Genomic DNA, 18,650 nt, shown 5'->3' on the forward strand with positions numbered 1-18,650 from the left:
ATTCAAGGTTATAAAAATCTTATTAGATCTTTCTCAGCAGCAAGAGATGAGAAGGAATAAAGGGTGGCGGTAAACATCGGTGACGGACTTTTCCTGGAGCAATTCCAGGACGCTACCTGCCAAATATGAATCTAGACGTGCCCTGAAGGTCAGGCCATTATTTCTGCAATAACTCCACAGGATTGGGATAAAAAGAATCCGGAAATAAGGGATCCTCCCCTGGGGCAAAAGGTGGCACTCAATATTGAGCTTTCATCACCTCTTCCTGTAACTAGTGTTTTCACACGTATGTGGTGCGAAAAACACGAAAAAAAAAAAAAATTCCTAAACGTAGAGAAAAACAAAACAAGTTGTTTCCTGAAACATGACTTTGCAATTTCAATAGTACTAATATGACCGAAAACATGAAAACTCTCTAAGGGACAACGTGATATTAGATTTTTCATCGGAATCTGTTAAACTTGAAAAGCTTGAAAATCTAAAAAAAAAGATAAAAATTTGAAAAATTCCCATCCGTCTTGCCACCATTTCTAAGAGTACATTATTTTCACACATAGAACTTCCATATCTGGAAGACAAAGTCATTTATTTATCGACATCATCTTGAAGATACACTCGTAGACACATTGATAAAAAAAACAAAAAAAAAACATTGTCAATGAGATATGTAGCTACTTATTGGCAACAGAAAAGGTTGGAGGGAGTCTGTTTGCTACAAAATGTATCTGAGAAGGAAACACTCATTTATCTCTGTTAAAAATACATTTTGCCCCGGATTTTTTAAATAACTGGAATGTTAGATTTAAAACAATGAACCCAGAACTAAGGAATGAAAGCTCAACATAATTTATGCATGGGAGTCAACAGACAGACCTTTGAGGTGACCTTGGTTATTGTTTGTGAGCATAAAGTTTGTCAGGTGAGAAAATGCTTTCTCTTACAGATTTTACTTCTCCTGCATCATCTGTTGCTAAACACCTAATGGTTTCTGCAGACTGCATGAAAATGAATAACTTATCTCCAAATGCTCCCCTGTGTGTTTTGCCCCAAAAGCTAGCTGCAGCAGCATCTTTATTTTCTCTGTGTCTGAGCCAAATAAATTGGAAAACAGAGTCCAGCTGTGATCTCTGTATTTTAGCTTCCCTTCCATCCATCACACACATTAGTTTGAAGTTCATTTTTACGGCTAACCTGAAAAGAACCACCTGAAAACAGACTTGCAGTGCATAGATTAAGTGGTAAAACACAGTCTTCAGGACATTTCCAGGCGTACATGGTGCAGTAAAGTCAAACCTTCACATGTACGATGACAACCAGTTATGTGAAAAAAGTTACACTTGCACAACCACTGGATGGCTTTCCAATTACACCACTGTGTTTAATAGAGAGCTTTTAAAGTTCTCTGAAGGGTGCCACTTTGTTTTGTCTCCAAGACAACTTTTGGTCTTTCAGACAACTTTTCTCCAGAATTCCTCCTCCTCATTAATTAAATTGGACTATAAATCTTCACTAAATGAACCAATGTTAAAGACGGAGTGTTTTGCATCACTAATTTTCTCTGGTGTGGCCTGTGCGTATTTTGCATTGCGCAACAAGCTCGACGCTTCTGAAAAGGAAAGGCCGTAAAACTAATGGTATAGGTCAGGAAATTAATAGCGCAGAACTACTGTCTGAACATTACTGTTTGAAGTTATTGAAGCATCATACATGGACTTCAGCTGCGCGTGACATTATACGGCAATATAAATAAATTGGGTACGCAAGTCATTTAACAGCTCAGACTATTTTTAAGTGGAGATATTTAGGGCTATAGGAGAGCTACGCCATCGTGTCTCAGCATCATTCTGCTGCACAGTGGGATGCATTGTGTGGTTTAATTTGGAGGATTGGATGTCCCTGTAATCCTGCCAATGTGGGTGTTGGATCAGAAAATGGGTCGTTGAGGAAAGGCACCGATAAACAACCATCCTGGCATTTAGTTTGCAGGAATTATCTACTTGTTCATTATGCATCATCTGTCCATGAATGGAACATTTTAGCACCTCCATGACAAAGCACCAAAAAAAGTACATAAAAGACATTTCTTTCTTTAAAAGCAAGCACACAAATTTAGCGGTGTAGCATTTTTGCAGCCAAGAGGATATTTTTCATGTATTTAAAATAAAAACCAGTGTGTCGATAAAGAGAAAAAAGTTTTTGATTTTCACATATTTCCTCCTTCCAAATATTGATCTCTAGCTAATCAGTTGGTGCTACTTATTGTGACAGCAGGATACTCTTTAGCAGCAGTGGTAATATTTTCATATCTGATTTAAAATGAAACTAACATTTAGAAGGACAGACTGTGGTATTTTTCCTCAAGGTCATCATATGGTTTGAATTTTACACCAGACTATGCTTATGGAAAACAAAGACTTATGAATCCAGTTGGATCAACCTGGGGCATCTTTGTTTTGAAAAAAAAAAAAAGAGAGAAATCTTTATATTTCCTGCTTTTCCTCAGTCTGTGAGCTCTACAAGGAAATTAAATAATAAAGACAGACATTTTGCCAATATTCAAGAGGACAAAGTTGAGGCTGAAGATGAGGTTTTGGCATTTAGAGGTTATGGACATGAAAAAAAAAAAAAAGACTGAAAATCAATTTAATCCCACAAGTGTTCTAACAGTCAAGCAGCTCAAACACTCGGGTCTGACAGCTCTGGGAAATAGCTGCTTGTAAAAAAAGAATGAAAAAAAAAAAACAGACTGCAATGTTGTAATAAGAGTCGAGTTAATGCTCGTCTTCGACTTACGTGAGACATTCCCTGCCAGCAGAGCTTCACATGTCAGATCTGCTAAGGAGGCCGAGGGGAGGAGGCTCACAACGGCAAACACCTGCAGACAGCGAAGAGGAGAGCGACAGAGGTCAGGCTTAATCACAGAATCAAATATTAACATGTCTTCTCTCTGACCAGCTCAATGAATCTTTAATTCCTTTACAGGAAATAAGATTAAACTAAATCAAACCCAACGACCTTTTAGGACCCCTGAAAGAAAATAAGATCCTCCTGCTTCCCCCTTTTATAACTATAACAGTTATAATATATATATATATATATATATATATATATATATATATATATATATATATATATTTTTTTTTTTTTTTTTTTTTTTTTTATCATCTTCTGACTTCAATCTGATTGAGAATTTGTGGACAGAGCTACAGATTATAGCGAAATTCCACATGGACCGCAAAAACACGAGGGGCGTGACTTCGGTAATGACAATAAAGACATTTGTATTGGTTATTATGGTTTTAATGGTTGCTATGGAAAGTGTAGGAATAATTTTGTCATTTTTGCACTTCTAATTTAATAATTTAAAACAACAACAAAAAAATGTAAATAAAAACAAAAACTATTTACAGTGCTGCCTTTTGGTTGTTTCTATGGTTGCAGTTGGTAGCACTGTTGCCTTGCAGCAAAAACAGGTCCTGCAGCATCAAATCTCAGTCTGGTGTCTTTCTCCATGGAGTTTGGATGTTCTCCATGTGTTTGTACGGGTTCTTTCTGGGTTCCTCATGTCCTTTAGGATGTTTGGTCTTTCAAGACTGCCACCAGGTACGAGGGTGTGAATGCATGGTTGTGTGTCTCTGTGTTGTCCTGTGAGGAACTGGCGATCTGTCCAGTATGCTAACCCCTTCTCACCTGATAACTACTGGAGAAAGGCACCGACCTCCCACCACCCTCAGAGAAAGAGCAGATACAGATAACAAATGGATTTTTTCATTTCTTTTATATTATTTTTAAAATCTCAACACTTGTCTCAATATTTTGCTTAATTAAAAAAAATAGAAGCCTTTTTTTTTGGCAATTACTCCTAACCTTTAACATCCTAATATTTATAGAAACAGGGGGGGAGAAAAATCTTACATGGGTTGTACTCGTTAATTCAAAGCTTTTCTTTGTTTGCGCATAATTTTGGCATCGGGGTATTTTGCATCTGCAGATGGGAAAGAGAAACATTAAAAAATGCACATAATTATAATACTGCGGCATCCTCCGTCAGCCATGTCTCATGTGACAGAGTTGTGTTTCCACCAAGACAGCGGCATGAGATAAACAGCCCTCCTCTTTCACACAGAGGGATGGGAAACAACAGAATCTGTATTTGTGGTTTTACTGAATGATACCAAAGAGGAATCTGCTGTTTGGATTAATATTGCATCTGCACTCTTTGATCCTAAATGGGTTTCCTTCGCTTTGGACAGGGGGCCGAGCTGGAAACAGTTCAAACCAGGAAGCCTGGCGACACAATAAGAGGGGAGGCGAAGGGAATGGGGGGGGGTCGCGTTATGTGTCGCACTGGAGACATCTGGAAACCACTGATTCACAGCCAGCACACATGCAGCTCATGTTGGTAGTGATTTATAACACAAAACGAGACAGTCATCAGCTTGGCTTTCTTATCCCTCTCCATCAAATGCCAAACTGAGCTACACCTTACGACTGTCCAACAGTTTCCTGAACACAACCGGTCGGCTACGGTTACCCTATAGAGCCCAGGTTTCACTTCCTCCTTGAATAAAACATTCCCATTGATAATTTATCATTCGAAACCTTCCTTAAAATAGAAAATGATGGTAAAGTAGAACTTTAAGTTGATCACAGCTCATCAGTTATTTGTATTTAGATGCGCCGTCCGTTGATCAGGGTCGTGTTCATAACAGACAGTGTCAACGGCGTGAAATACCAAAAGGTTTTCATCAGGTCACATTATGGAAAAATGCTGGTGTGCCCCAGATTTCAGAGCAGAGTTCATAATGGCTTGGTGCGCCTGCTTTCACGCTCCCGTGAATCCAGACAGGTATCAGAAACGTACAGCAGCGACACTTCAAAACAACAACCAGCAAAAACAGGAATATAAACAACACAAGACTGCAAGAAGAACCTTGGATTTATGCCTCTCTGGGCAGGAAAAGGCATCTTGATTTTACCATTTTCAACCTTAATTGCAGTTTTGTGGTTAATAATTACTTGAACAGGTGTAGCGTGTGTGCGTGCGTGAAGAAGCATACACAGAATCATTTTCATTTATTTTCAGCATACTGTAGACAGCAAGGGAGTAGTAAATAAAGTTACACTAGAGCAACAAATAAAACACTTACAAAAGCTGAACATCAGCATAATTAAAAACACTTAAAAACTTATGAAAGAGGATTACAGCTGTGGAAAATAGACTTCAGGGTAAAAGATGGGGAAGTAGCATGAAACTTTAAGTCATTTTCAGAATCTTACTTATGGTCAGATGTTTACATGCTCTCAGTATCATACAAATTTAAGATTTTTTCCACTATTTACTTAAACATTTGAATTGATGACAATCTATGGTGGATTTCTTCTAACCCACTCAAACCCAGAAAATGTCCTTGCTGAAATGTAAACACCCATCTCCACTCCTATGTGCTTCATGTCTCTTGGGTAATTAGCAAGATGCTTTTTGTAGCCATCAAGAACCATCCGACCTCCTTCAATAAGACGTGGCAGGAGACGTGATGAATCTTGATCAGTTTGTTTATGTTCACACTACTTTTGCTGTTCCAACAAAAATTTGGCGCCAGAACTGTTTGGCTGATTTCCAACAAAAGGAAACGGAAGTAAGCTAAAAGAAGAAGAAAAAAAAACATTTTTTTTTTAACAGATGGTAATGAAAAAAACAAAAATCTCAACCCCTCCACACAGCTCACTGTGCAAGCAGCAAATGCTTTGTCCACCCACAATGTCACTTTCCATATGGTAAGATGAAGAGCTTTAACCATCTGGCTCAACCTGCAACGAGGGATGTGTTTATTACACAGATCTTTTGTTGAAAATGCATCAGCACTTTAGATGTCTTTATTTTATTTGTTCTTGGTTGTTTTTTATTCATTTTAGTGTCAGAAAACAGCATGGAGATGACCTGGAATGACCCTCACCACTGCTTCCAAACTTATCTTTGTGGAAAACTTGTAGCTTACACTTAAAGCGAGGGTCAGTCAAGGAAACTAAATTAAATTATCTCTACTAATTCTTCCAAGGAGAATTATCACAACCTAAAATGATGCCAGTAACTCATCAATGAGTACAAAAAGCATGTGGTTGAAGCACAACTTGCTAAATAGCTTTTAGCCAACCGTTAGTGAGGGTGTTAGTATAAATTTGAGCTTCTATGTATAATTTAGACCTTTAGGAAAATCCATAATGGCCTGATTCAATTCCTATTTTTAGCAATTGTTGTAATTGTTAGCTGTTTAATCATTTCACTTCAGAAAAAGAACATCTGAACTGCATCGTTAAGAGCCCCAAAGTAGTTTCGCATTTTTTCCCATTAAGGGTGGATATAAACCTCTTACTGGATTCGTTTCATCTCTTTAGATTCAGTACCAGCAAGAGCAGGTTAAAATACAAAAACAAGCTTTTCTTCTACTTAGGTCTTGCTTACTAAGCCCTGGAGAAATGAATGTCCTTTTAACGAAAATAAGAAGAGGACAAAAAAAAAAAAAAAATCTGGATGAGGACGGTCCGGGCGAGACGTGACCCCAGCTGAGAAGCTGGCCCCTCGCCAAAATACGCATCGCCTGACTCCAGAGGAAAAGAAAGGGGGGGGGGGGACATTTCCCTTCAAGAAACTGGCTGAAATGCTCATCTAACTGATGTACCGATTCCAAAATGGGGTCCATTTATGGCTGATGGGTTTCTTGAGATGACAGCGCCGAAGTCTGCCATGCTATCTACAGTTAATCTAAACTGTATTTTGCTGTGGCAACCAATCTTGCAGCTATTTCTGGGTGGCATGCCGTCATCAGCAGCTGAATTCAGCCAAACTGTTAATTTACAAATGGAGAAAAAAGGCCCCAAATCAACACGTGCCAAAGCTCTGACTAATGGCGATTCATTTTCTTACACGTCTTATTTCATCCATTCTGAACAGGAATCCAGACGATACTTACCTTCCAACTTTTTAAAATCTCCATTAATGCCGTCTAAGATTGACTGATTTTACTCTACCCTCGTATTAGGATAATGACTCACTCTATATAGTACTAAATAGCCACTTTATGACTAACACAAAGCTGCAAAGCCGCAAAGAGGCAGAAATTCCACTTTTCAAGACGAAGCTTAAAGTGAAATAATCTTCAAATCCAAATTGGAACAGCGGAAGCTACAAACCACTTGGACAGAAAATCGGCCTGTTTTATGTTTTAACATAAAACAAAACGTTTACCATAGCACTGTGCAGAATGACAACATTTCTGATAAAAAAAAAAATAAAGTATCATGTTGCCATTTCTATGTGAAACCATCAGTGTGAAAGAGTGAAAATTCCTGGATCTTCTACCCGTGATAGGAAAAGAACCACAACAGGTTTCTTAGATTTAAACATTAATCTACATACGTTGCATTGACAAATGAATTTGTTTACCCTTCCAAACCATTGAATTCAGCTTGTATAATCACTTCCATCAGTATTAATTCATGTGGTACAAGTCATACAGATTGCTTCTACAGTACTCCTGACTGAACTTAAATGTAACCAACAATGTTTTGTAACTTTGCTAGTTAAAAACAAGAAGTCCTGGCGTTGACTTCAGTCTCAGCTTAGGTGGTCCTGAGTGCAAACCTATAATCATCAAATTCCAGCCTGGTACCATAAAAATATGTGAAGCGGAAGTCCAGTGCAAGGTCAGCTGATGCCGAGAGGTTGAGTGTGAGGACGGTCAAAACTGTGCAGAATCAATAGCTACAGATGTCCAAAACACATGAGCCAAACAGATAAGACCAAGAGTGCAAATACATTATTGTGCATGGTTTCTGCGAATCGTAGCCATAAAATGTTATGTGTAAAGCATTTTCAGGAGTTGGGTTCAGCCCTTTGGTTCCAGTAAAGAAAGGCCTTCAGGAATAAACCTTGGTGTCCTGAAATATTACTTGGTATTGCAATCATTTTTACCTTCTGGAAAATATCAAATAAAACAATATTTATCAAAATTTTGTATGCGAGAAACCAGGAAAAATGCTAGTTGACTTTCAACACTTCAGATGGTGTTAGGCCTGTTTTTACACTTATGAACGGATGTGTTCTTTCGTATAGATTGAAAAAAAAAAGTAAGAATTTAAAGAAGGAGGGTGAGTACAAAATAACTTAGTAGTTTGAAAAAGCCTGACATGTCCAAAACATCAAGCAAACATCACAATAAATCTCAACACAAAAGCCTTTTTAGTATGCCAATTTATTTGTTCTTTCTTCATTCCCGCTGCATGAGAAACCACCTGGCTACTGTGACCAATTTAGCCACATGGGTTTAGGAGAACCTTGGAAAACTATTGTCACTCAGCACAGTGGGCTGCTGAATTGAGAAATGTAACCTGAAACGGTATTGCACAGTGGGGGGGGGGAAGTCTGCTCAGAAACGCAGCTGAGTTCTCTGGATTTGAGCTCGTCGGGGATGGACCTTACACAAAGGCTTCACCTCATAACTAGAAGAACAGGCATCAACTCCAGCAGGTGAAAGATATAAAAGACAAAAATCATCCCTGTGATGAGGGAAATGTGTAAAAGCCACTATCTGGGTCGGCATCAAAGTCCAGTGGATGGCTGACCCGCATATTTTTGAAGATACCATTGTTGCAGAAGCATCTACTCTTTTTTTCCCCCCCGGAGGCCGGGTTATTTAAGCAGGACAGTGCCATGCCTCAGTCTGCGCGGCATGCAGAAGCACGGCCTATTAAAGGTGTCTGAATGGCCTGAATGAGGTCCAGCCGCTGACTTCAATTATAAATATCTGGGGAACACTGAAGAGGAGAGTCTGACAACTATTACAGGGCTGATTAAGGACTCGGATTTCACTTGTAAAACTGCAGCGCTTCAATTTCAGGACAGGACAACAGCATACACACCTCCCTCACAACCGTGTGCTACTTTCCTTTTGTTTGAATGTAATTTTGTCTGTTGATTAAGAAAAAAAAAAAAAAAGTCAGCCTGAGTTGCATTCTGGAAATCAAATTAACCAGGAAGTAAATTAGTTTTCTTATCAAATATGTCTTTGTTACACTAAAATATAGCGGGATTTTGCAAATTACAAGAATATGTACATTGTGTTTGCAAAAAACAAGGTAAAAAGAACAAAAAGCAGACAGAGGTAGAGCTACAGCAGCCTATTTGCTGGCTCTCATACAGCAGTTTTGTTTCTGGATGTTTCTGCCATATGAGGATTTCATGAAAAAGCAGTGGAGCGAAGAGGAGGAAAAAACCTTCCCCAAGTGAGTAAGTTAAAACACTCCGAAAGCTGCCCGAGGCCTAGCAGTAAAACATTTTGTAGTCCAGAGGAGCTGTTGATCCAAACCTTTTCTATTACAAGCATTTTGTGCCTCATTTTGTGCATACTTTGAGCTCATTATGTGATCCCCCCCCAATCTTTTCTCTGCTTTGGCTCGTTTCGGTTTTTGATCATTTCCAGAGTTAAGCACGACCGAGGTGACTGGTCATGTGTGCAGGAGTCTCTTTGCTGCCATGTTTGGTGTCACGATGACTCATTCTATTTGACTTATTTACTGCACTTGGCCTAGATGTGTAATAAAGCCAGAGATTGGAGCTCACATGTGTGTGCCGCTCTTTATTGTTTTCACAAAAGCATCCTGTGACCTGGAAGTGCTGCAGAACGAGTCAGTCAGACATTTGTTAACCTCAGCATGAACAAGCTGCCGATATAATAGCTGCAGGTCATAGGTGTGGTTCGTCAGCAAAATACAATGATCATTCCTCTGTTGCCCTTCCCTATCAATTACAGACAGAACAGAAGTACGAAGAGGAACGTTTCCTCTGTGCTTGATGGTCTTTTCTTTCCCCAGTTTGCATTACAATTTAAACTGTTGCACCATAGAACATATTTTATTCTTCTCCTGCTGCTTTCCTTTATGCATTTGTTGTTCCTTTAGACACATTTACGTGTATAAACTTAAATCATTTTAAAAACTAAAGATTAGTATATCACATTGGGTAAAGTGGGCAACACCAGAGCAGTTTCTTCTTGTTAGAAATAAATACATTTTATTTATAGAATTAGAACTGAAGTCAATAAAAGCAACTTGTTTAAGGTTTTACTTATAAAGTACTAAACACTTTTAATATTTTATCAATATAAATCCAACATGTAACATCTAACATGTTCATTATTGCGTTATGCACATGTTCATTTATTTATGTGCATTTCTTAAAGTACATCTGTGGCATGTAGTTAGATGAGATTTTTTATATATAAAAATAACATTTCTAATAATTATTCATTCTGTAAAGCAACACAACAATACAACAACTGAGCTAAAGTGGGACATTTAGTGAAGTGAGTTCCAGTTAATTTCATTGACTGTTGCAAATAAAATATTTACATTTTGATCACAGTTTAAGCATCAATATATATATATATATATATATATATATATATATATATATATATATATATATTTGTGTTTTAAGGCAGATATATCCAATGTTTAACTAACAGAATTTTAATAAGTCAAACCATGAAGAGACAACACAGTAAATCCAGATAAAATGGAACATTGAGTAATGTTTTTTAAGAGAGAAGTATTTGTTGTTTATTTTTTTTTGCTTTCATATGAATAAAAACATTTTTTAATATACATTTTGTAATGAATAAAAACTCCCTAAATATATATTTTTATCTTTCGCGTTTAGGTTTTTTTTAAGCTTGGATTAGTTTCTACTGAGCTTAATCATTTAGGAAGGTACAGAGAGTCTTTTCAACGACAGTCTAAACGGAACAAAAACATCAGCAGAGATACAGAGTTGTATTTTTGTGCAGTGATTTATTTCAGGTAAAGAACATTTACGTCCATTAGCCGTCGGGACGCAGAGGGAGCAGCTCCGGCTCCGACTGGGAGTGACTGCAGCGCTACAGAACACTTTGAAAATGTGTGCTTTCAGGGGTCTCAAAAAGTCTTAAAACCACCCCAAAAAAAAAAAGTTGATAGATTTGACACAGTCACTTAAAGTGTCACCAGAGGGATTTGAAAGCCTTGTGGACAAAGTTGCCAAGTTACAAAGCGGCATCAGAGTACAATGCACCCATCAGGCTTTCACAGACAGGAACAATGTCCAGTCTGACCTTCAGATTCAGATTTTAGACATTTCCAGTTCTGTTTCTGAGAAGTACAGCACAAGATGTTTTCACCTTGTTTTATTTTGACAATTAATCATGAATATTAATTAAAAAAAAAGAAGATTGCACTTGCAGACTCAGAAAACATGTTGTAGTTTTGAAACAGAAAATGAACTGATTTCAAGATTTTCCTCATTAATGCATCAAATCATTTGTTTCAAGCCTTAATCTGATATTTAGTCAATCCAAAACAAGGTACATTGTGCACTGTGTAATTTAAACTCTGAAAAAGGTTTTACAGAGGCCTGGTGATTTGTTAGGTTGTAACAATTTGAATAATAGTAGAAAAAAAAAAGTTTTCAGGTTTTAACCTGCTGATTGCCATACGGAGCGGATCTAGAAAAAATTGCTTATTTTAAAACTGGTTGTTTTTGATGCGTCAGGACAAAAATGCAGATTAATAATCCTTTTTGTAGTGCGATAAACTGAACTGTAAATATTAGTCTGGGGAGATTATGACTGGTTATATTTGTGGCTTCAAAAATACTTAAGCCAGTAGCGTCTTCTTGAGTGGTGTCCTCTAGGGGCGCCGTCATGCATGCTGAAGTTGCTTCTCTGCTTCAACACACTTGAATTACATGACGGGTCTCTGCCACGTCCCCGGATAGAACTTAATACATGCTAAGGAGGTAATTTGTTTGCTTAAAATAGCTGTGCTGGAGAATTAGCAGCTCTTGAGGAACGGAGTAGGACATCCCTGACTTGGCTTTGAAACTTTCTCTTATTTTATTCTTTTTTTCCCCCAAAAAAATACCAATCATTTCTAATATTCACTCACTTTGTAGTCAGCAGAGCATTTGCAATGTAAACAGAATTACTGTTGGTTGTTTCCACCCATTTTTGTTTTCTGCCAACTACTGCATTGTGCATGGTCGGATTTGTAATCAAAACAAAACACGAACAATGTCTATTGTGTAATCTCTTTTTGTCCCAATCATATCCAAACTCCTGTGTGTAAGTTATATTGTCTCTGTTTAGTCTTGCTCAGAAAAAACAAAGAAAAAAGATAAAATCTAAACATTTTTTTTTTCTGGTATGCTCATCAATCACTTGTTTCATGTTTTTATGTCACGGTGCTTTCTAAGATTTTCAGCATGGTGAAATTTTGCAGAAAGCCTGAATATAAATGCATCTTCCTGCAGTAGCTCAAACTCCCTACCGCTAAACAGCATAGCTCAAGGTTTTAAATTATATTACTTTTAATAATTGCGTTTAATAATAATCTCATCTGCCCAGCTTAATTGCTGAATTTGACTTGTTATGGAGCGGAATATTTGAACGAAGCTTATTTGCAACAAAAGCTACTTTCTATTGATTGTAGAATGATTTCATCAGCTCTCTCTTGAAAATGAATATATATATATATATTTTTTTTTTTTACCGTCCTCCTCACTATGTGTGGTGGAAAGATAAACTTCAGTCCTCATCCAGCCTTGTTTGCTGACATTTTTACTCAAACTTGGATTCCGTTCCACATTGAATAAATGTCCTCAAATTAAACATTGAATCAATACACATTTCTCAGTATGAGATTATGTTACTGTAATGAAAGATTTTTTTTTTTTTTTACACATATCACTATGGGACATACTTGAGTTAGAGTTTGTAGTTTTTCTACTCCGATTCTGCACCCAAAAGCATGAAGATGCTGCATCTTTTTAGGTACTTTACAATAACAAAAATATGAAGTAGATTTTATTTTTGATTGATTGTGGCAAACTTCTTCTTTTTCACATGCTCATATACAGACTTCCCTTCACACGGAGAGACCCACTCTCTGCACCTCGCCGCAATCTGTCCAATATATCCAGGCTCCAGATCCTCACAACAAGCCATGTAAACAAAACAATGACCCCAAGTTGCTCGGGATTCAACGCAGCGTGACGTCAACGTAACGTTCTCAATGCAAGTCCCCCTGGTTACAAGGTGACTTGTCTCAAATTATCAAACTCAAATGGATTGTTTTTCCTTCTGTACAAAGACGACCAATAGGTGTGGCAAACTCTCGTGACATATTATAACCTGTCTTTTTCGAGGATCTCTCAAAAAACTAGTTTACAATTTTAAAGTGTTATTAGCGTCGGCTTTATCCATAATAATTGTAACAAAGCGCAATAAAAATGTCTATCAAGCCTCTCTGTAGATTGTTTTAACCATACTTGCAAGCTTCTCTAAAAGTATGGATGCATAGTTGCCGTTTGTCCCAGAATCTTTTAATCGCACCGAGAGCTTCGCATCTTCATTTGAAGCGATTAGCTGCTTTCTGACCTTTACGGACATGTGATATGTGTGTGTCTGCCTGTGAGAGAGGGGTCTTAAATCATAACAGAGGGGACTCAAATAGAAAACAGGGGAGGGATTGTGCAGAAGATTCTTGACTATTCTTAGTGCAGCAGCTCCTCTCTCACAATTAGATAGGAGGTGCATGAAGACATTCACCTCAGCTGGCTCAGATTTTTTTTTGCCAGGCTTACCTGGGCAGTAGCTCAGATGCCTAAGGATTAGGAGGAGTTGCTTTTAACGTGTGGATGCTTTGCAAAAAGTAGGTTAGGCAGCTCAAACTTAACCTTTTACTGTATACGGAGAAACATTGTTTCTCCTGTTTTAAATGAATTAGTATTACCAAAAATTATTCTATTATTCCATTTGTAAAATGCTAGAATGAAATATAACATTTTTGAATTTCTTTAAATGTCTAAGTCGGAAGTTTAAAATCACTAATGTAGCAATGACTTTACACAACAAATAATTCATTCAGATGGCTTTTGAAAGCTTCATATAGGAGTGGCTAATGACAACTGAAGTAATTGGAGGCACCAGTTTTAAGGAACTCAACAGCACGGGAATGTCTAACAAAGTTACCCTGAAGTAAGGAGATGGGTTCTGCCTCCTCCAGATGTCACGTTTTGTTGTGAAATGCCAGAGATCTTGTGAAAATAGTGACTGAAGTTGAAAAGATAACGTCATTGCCCACGAAGTCCTGTGAAGTCCCTTCAGAGAGGGGAAAAAGCCATTACTCAAAGAGTAAGATAAAAAAAAAAGCCAGATTACAGTTTGCAAATGTCCTCAGGGACAAAGACCTGATTTTTGAAGAAATATCCTGTGGTCTGATGAAACTAAAATTGAAGCGTTTGGTCATAATGATTGTAATTGTGTTTGCGGGAGAGGTAGAAGCTTCCCAGCTGGGTGAGAAGATTAGGCTGTTACGTGAACTTTTTGGTGCAGGAGGGACTGGTGGAATTTACGAAAGAAACATCTCCAACCATCAGCCAGGAAGGTTTGGATACAAATGGATCTTCTAAAGGCACAAAGATCCGGAGTATGCTACCAATTAATGATGAAGCAGCTTAAATACCACAAACATGTTTTGGGTTGGTTGTCACAAAGGCTTCTTAGAAAACATAGATTGTTTTGGCAGCAGGAAAGGTTTGGTTTGATTTAATGCCAGGCATTACGAAAAAGGGAGGTTTATTATGTTGTATGCAGATATCTGGTTTCAACTGTACATTTATAAACCATAAAAGCCCAATTAATGTCAGCCAACTGGACGGTTCTTGCAGCCAATACTTGGTTGGCCCTCCCTTTTCGTGGATTAATGCATCAATGCAGCATGGCACGGAGACAATCAGACTGTGGCCCTGCTGAGTAATAATGAGGAAGCTCAGGTCCTTTTGGGAGCGGCCCTCAGCTCGTCTCCATTGTCAGCTCTGGAGTCTACGATCTTCCTCTTGACGACACTCTGGATTTTCTGTGAGGTTTACTTTCTGCAAAGCGACGCATACCAGTCAAGCACATTCGTACCATGACCATTAAAGAAGGTATTTGTGCCTTTGTCAGCCATGCTGGAAAATGAAATCCGCTTTTCCATAAAGATTGCCAGCAGAGAGAAGAAAGAAATGCTCTAAAATTTCCTGGTAAACAACTGCACTGTTTTTGGGCTTGATATAAATGCATTCTGTCCCTCTCTGAATACTCCTCTGGACTCTAGGACTTTAATTTCTAAAGGAAATGCAATACATGTTGTCTTAAGAAAGGCTTAACACAACAAATGTGAAACTTTTAGCTCCTGTCCCAAAAAGATCAATATGCGGCTCCTGAAGCACTGATTTCAGTAATATTTCACACATTTGCTTCACAATCCTCTCATGGCTGGGATAACCCCTGATGTGTATGTTTTTCTACCACATTTTTCCTTCCACACAACTTTCCATTGATATACTTGGATACAGCATTCTGTGAAACAACCAGCTTCTTCTGCAGTGACCTTTAGAGGTTTTTACCCTCCTCTCCTGTCTGAGCGTATTGACTGTCGCCATAAAAGTTTTGGCCATAACATAAAATTCAAGAACTAAACATCAGTTTCAAAATTGGTTTTATGTAATACTCCGAATGTCTGATACACTAAAGTTTTGTTTTCTGAACAGCTGCAAGCCACGGTCATCAAAATTACAAATATAAAAGCTTCAAATATTTCACTGCAAGTAATGAATCTATGATTCCCGAATCTATCTTTAAAAAAAAAAAAAAAAAAAACTGAATTACAAAATAAACAGACTTGTATTCAATGCATCTTCTGCAAAGCAACTTGTGTGGGTAGAGCACCAAAACCAAGGCTAGCCCAGGGGCCCACATCCTCCTAAAACCAGCCCTGCACCTCAGGCGTCCCCCAACATCATCAGTATGTCTCTTATATGAGGTCAACACATCACGTGTTCTCATTTTTGCCTCTGCAGGCTCCACTTAGGAGCAAAAACATGTGGCGATATTGAGATAAGTAAAGGGCGCACTGTCAGAGAGCAGACATCTCAATGAAACACCAAAGAGAGGACACTCGCTCGTTTAAACAAACCGGTGCCAAATTTCGGATTTCTCAGCATCAGCATCTGAGTTCCAGTTACAGATAAGAATCACGCCACTTGGGATGATCCGAAGAGTCAAGTTCAAGTTTCAGTGTTTACAGGTAAACTCTTGCATCAGCACTTTGATGGAAACAAATATAAAAAAAAGGCCAGACTCTGTCAGGAATGTCCAGGTTTAAACCCTCATCTGAGAAAACTGTGCGGGTTTTTCCTAGACATTATGGTGACATTTTCCCTGTCATGTTGCTGGAAGCTTTCAATCCCTTTTGCATCATGATTAAACTCAGCAGCTGTTAATCACAACGACAGACGGGGCGAGTTTTAATTAAACATCCAAAGACATGAAGTGGAAGCGCAAATTTTAAATATACAAAACTCACCTGGAGCAGATAAAAGCATTTGCGCCGCATCTCCAGAGCTTTTCACGTAATTCTCATGTGGCCATAAACGTCTTCTCGTCACTTCATTAAGAAAATCTCTTTCCCGGGCTCTTGGCTCTCGATCACTCCCCCTTTGAGATCAGTTTGGCAAAAAAGAAATTCACAGCAGCCACATCTCTTTGATTTATTGCCGTGCCAAAGACGCGTCGCTGGAAATGTCTCCAGAAAAATACGCGCAGGCAGAGAGACGCGAATCACGTTTCCAAAAATGTTTTCACCAGAGGTTACATCCAATTTATCGTCTGCGGCGCGTCAGGTGGAACAGTTCAGATGCTCAAATTAAAAAAAAAAAAAAAAAATGGATAAAACAGCATCGTTCTCTTTCCTAATCAAGTGAGGTCCAATGTGGTCAGACGCGCTCCAGAGGGCAGTTTAGCCTTAACCCGGAGCCCCCACTCTAAGCTTTCACGCGTGTTTCTGTTCCGCAGGTCAACACAATGAAAGGACCACGCCGTCACGTCTACTCAGCTTCACACCCAGCTCCTGACTCCTGCGTGGAGCCGCTGCGCCGTGCCTGCAGATCGGGTCTTCGACGCGCCGCCCACGTTGTGTTGTGTCACTTTGTGTGGAGTGTCTCTATCCGGAGAGGAAACGCTGGATTCCTCCGCTGCTCTTAATCTTTAATCCATCTGCAACCCCGACGCCGATGCGGGGAATAAAAGCTGAAAGCGTCTGAGCAGATTCTGGAGGGGAAATGACCCCCAGTTTAATTGAAGGAAAGTGACGCACCTGCTGTAAGGATCCGTTTAAAAGAGAAAGAGAGAGAGAAAAAAAACGTAACTTGTGTCGCATAGTTTATCTGAACACGGCCCAGATGACAGATTTGGCTGTGAGGTCAGACGAACAGATGGTCCGGAGTTTCAGTACATTCAAGGAGCATCCCCAGGGATCTTTACAAATGAAGTCCACCATTTTTCCCCAAAAATAAATGTAAAATCTGCTCTGCTCAGTGTAGATAGAAAGCAGATCAAATTAATGTATTTCTCCCAGCTAGGTTTCTATGATTAATGTTTATGTAAATTTTAACCCAAGGATCATTACATTAAAAAAATAATAAAGAACTAAGTTGTTCTGATCGGTAGGGGGCAGCAGAAGTGAAACGCTGTAACTGTTAAATATGTTGCCAGCAACGGAACTTGTGTTGCATTACTTTTTTTTTGTTGGAAAATCCCTGGACGTTACCTTTAGTGACAATTTTTTTATTTAATACAGCAAAATAGAAAATAGTATAATCTTTATAGATGTACAAAACTACCTTGTTTGTAGGAAACAAACTAGTTGGGACAAAACGTCATTTTCTTCTGCTGTATGGGGGTGGGGGGGGGGCGGTTACATCCAGCAGATTTTAATATCGGACAAATACAACTTTGGTGAACACAAATAGCCATTTTTAAATGATTTTATTTTCTGAAAGACAAAAAGCTAAAACCACCTGTCTCTATGTGCAGATCAGTTTCCCCCCAAAGTTAATACCCCAAGTGCCACCCCTAACAGCAGCACATCACCGTGGAGGGCATCTGGAACACTCTTCTTCGTTGGTGAGCTTTCAAGAACGAATGGTCAGTCTAACCATATGCCACAGCATTTCTGTCGGACGCATGTCCAAACTTTAACTAGACCACTCTGAAGCCTTCAATTTATTTATTTATGTTTTATTGTTAGTTTAAACATTGCATAGGTGGTCTTGATGGTCAATTACAGCATGTTGTTCAGATCCTGGAGCAACAAAGAAACCCCACACTATCACACTACCATCATGTTTGATTCACCATCATGTTCCTCATAGTTAGTTTCACACCAGGTGTTACAGGACATGTTACAGGAATTCCAGTTTTGTTTTGTCAGAATATTTTCCAAAAGCCTCTAGGATCACATACAAAACAGGTCTTTGTGTTCTTATTTGGTCACTATATTTCCCCCCCAGTCTCTCCTTCTTTGTGTTAAATCATGAACACTGACCCTAACAGACTCATGTGAGGACTTAAGTGTTTTAGATGCTGTTCTGGATGAAGTCATAAAGTATCCCTATATATATATATATATATATATATATATATATACACTTTTTGTTGCCAAAAATAACTTTTGGCAAAAAAGTGACTTAGGCCTTTATTTTAGGATGGTGACGATATGCATTTTGAAGTAAATTT

At 38.5% G+C, this 18,650-nt stretch overlaps 1 protein-coding gene across 2 annotated transcripts in view; it reads right to left on the reverse strand.

The window, feature by feature from the left end:
• Positions 1-17,550, reverse strand: part of LOC106917294 (corticotropin-releasing hormone receptor 1-like) — an 85,115-nt gene extending 67,565 nt beyond the window's left edge. Inside the window, exons 1-2 of one of the 2 annotated variants that reach the window (XM_088016400.1) lie at positions 16,441-17,550; positions 2,794-2,875 (exon numbers count right to left, since the gene is read on the reverse strand). In XM_088016400.1, the coding sequence (XP_087872526.1) occupies positions 2,794-2,875; positions 16,441-16,470 (112 nt within the window). In that variant the 5' untranslated portion in view covers positions 16,471-17,550. Of the gene's footprint in view, positions 1-2,793; positions 3,055-16,440 lie in introns of those variants that run through there. The other variant, XM_088016399.1, reaches the window with a different exon arrangement.
• Positions 17,551-18,650: the final 1,100 nt, after the last annotated feature.

Source organism: Poecilia mexicana, unplaced genomic scaffold, assembly GCF_051168715.1.
Source record: "Poecilia mexicana isolate PSO_F unplaced genomic scaffold, ASM5116871v1 scaffold_19, whole genome shotgun sequence".
NCBI lineage: Eukaryota > Metazoa > Chordata > Actinopteri > Cyprinodontiformes > Poeciliidae > Poecilia > Poecilia mexicana.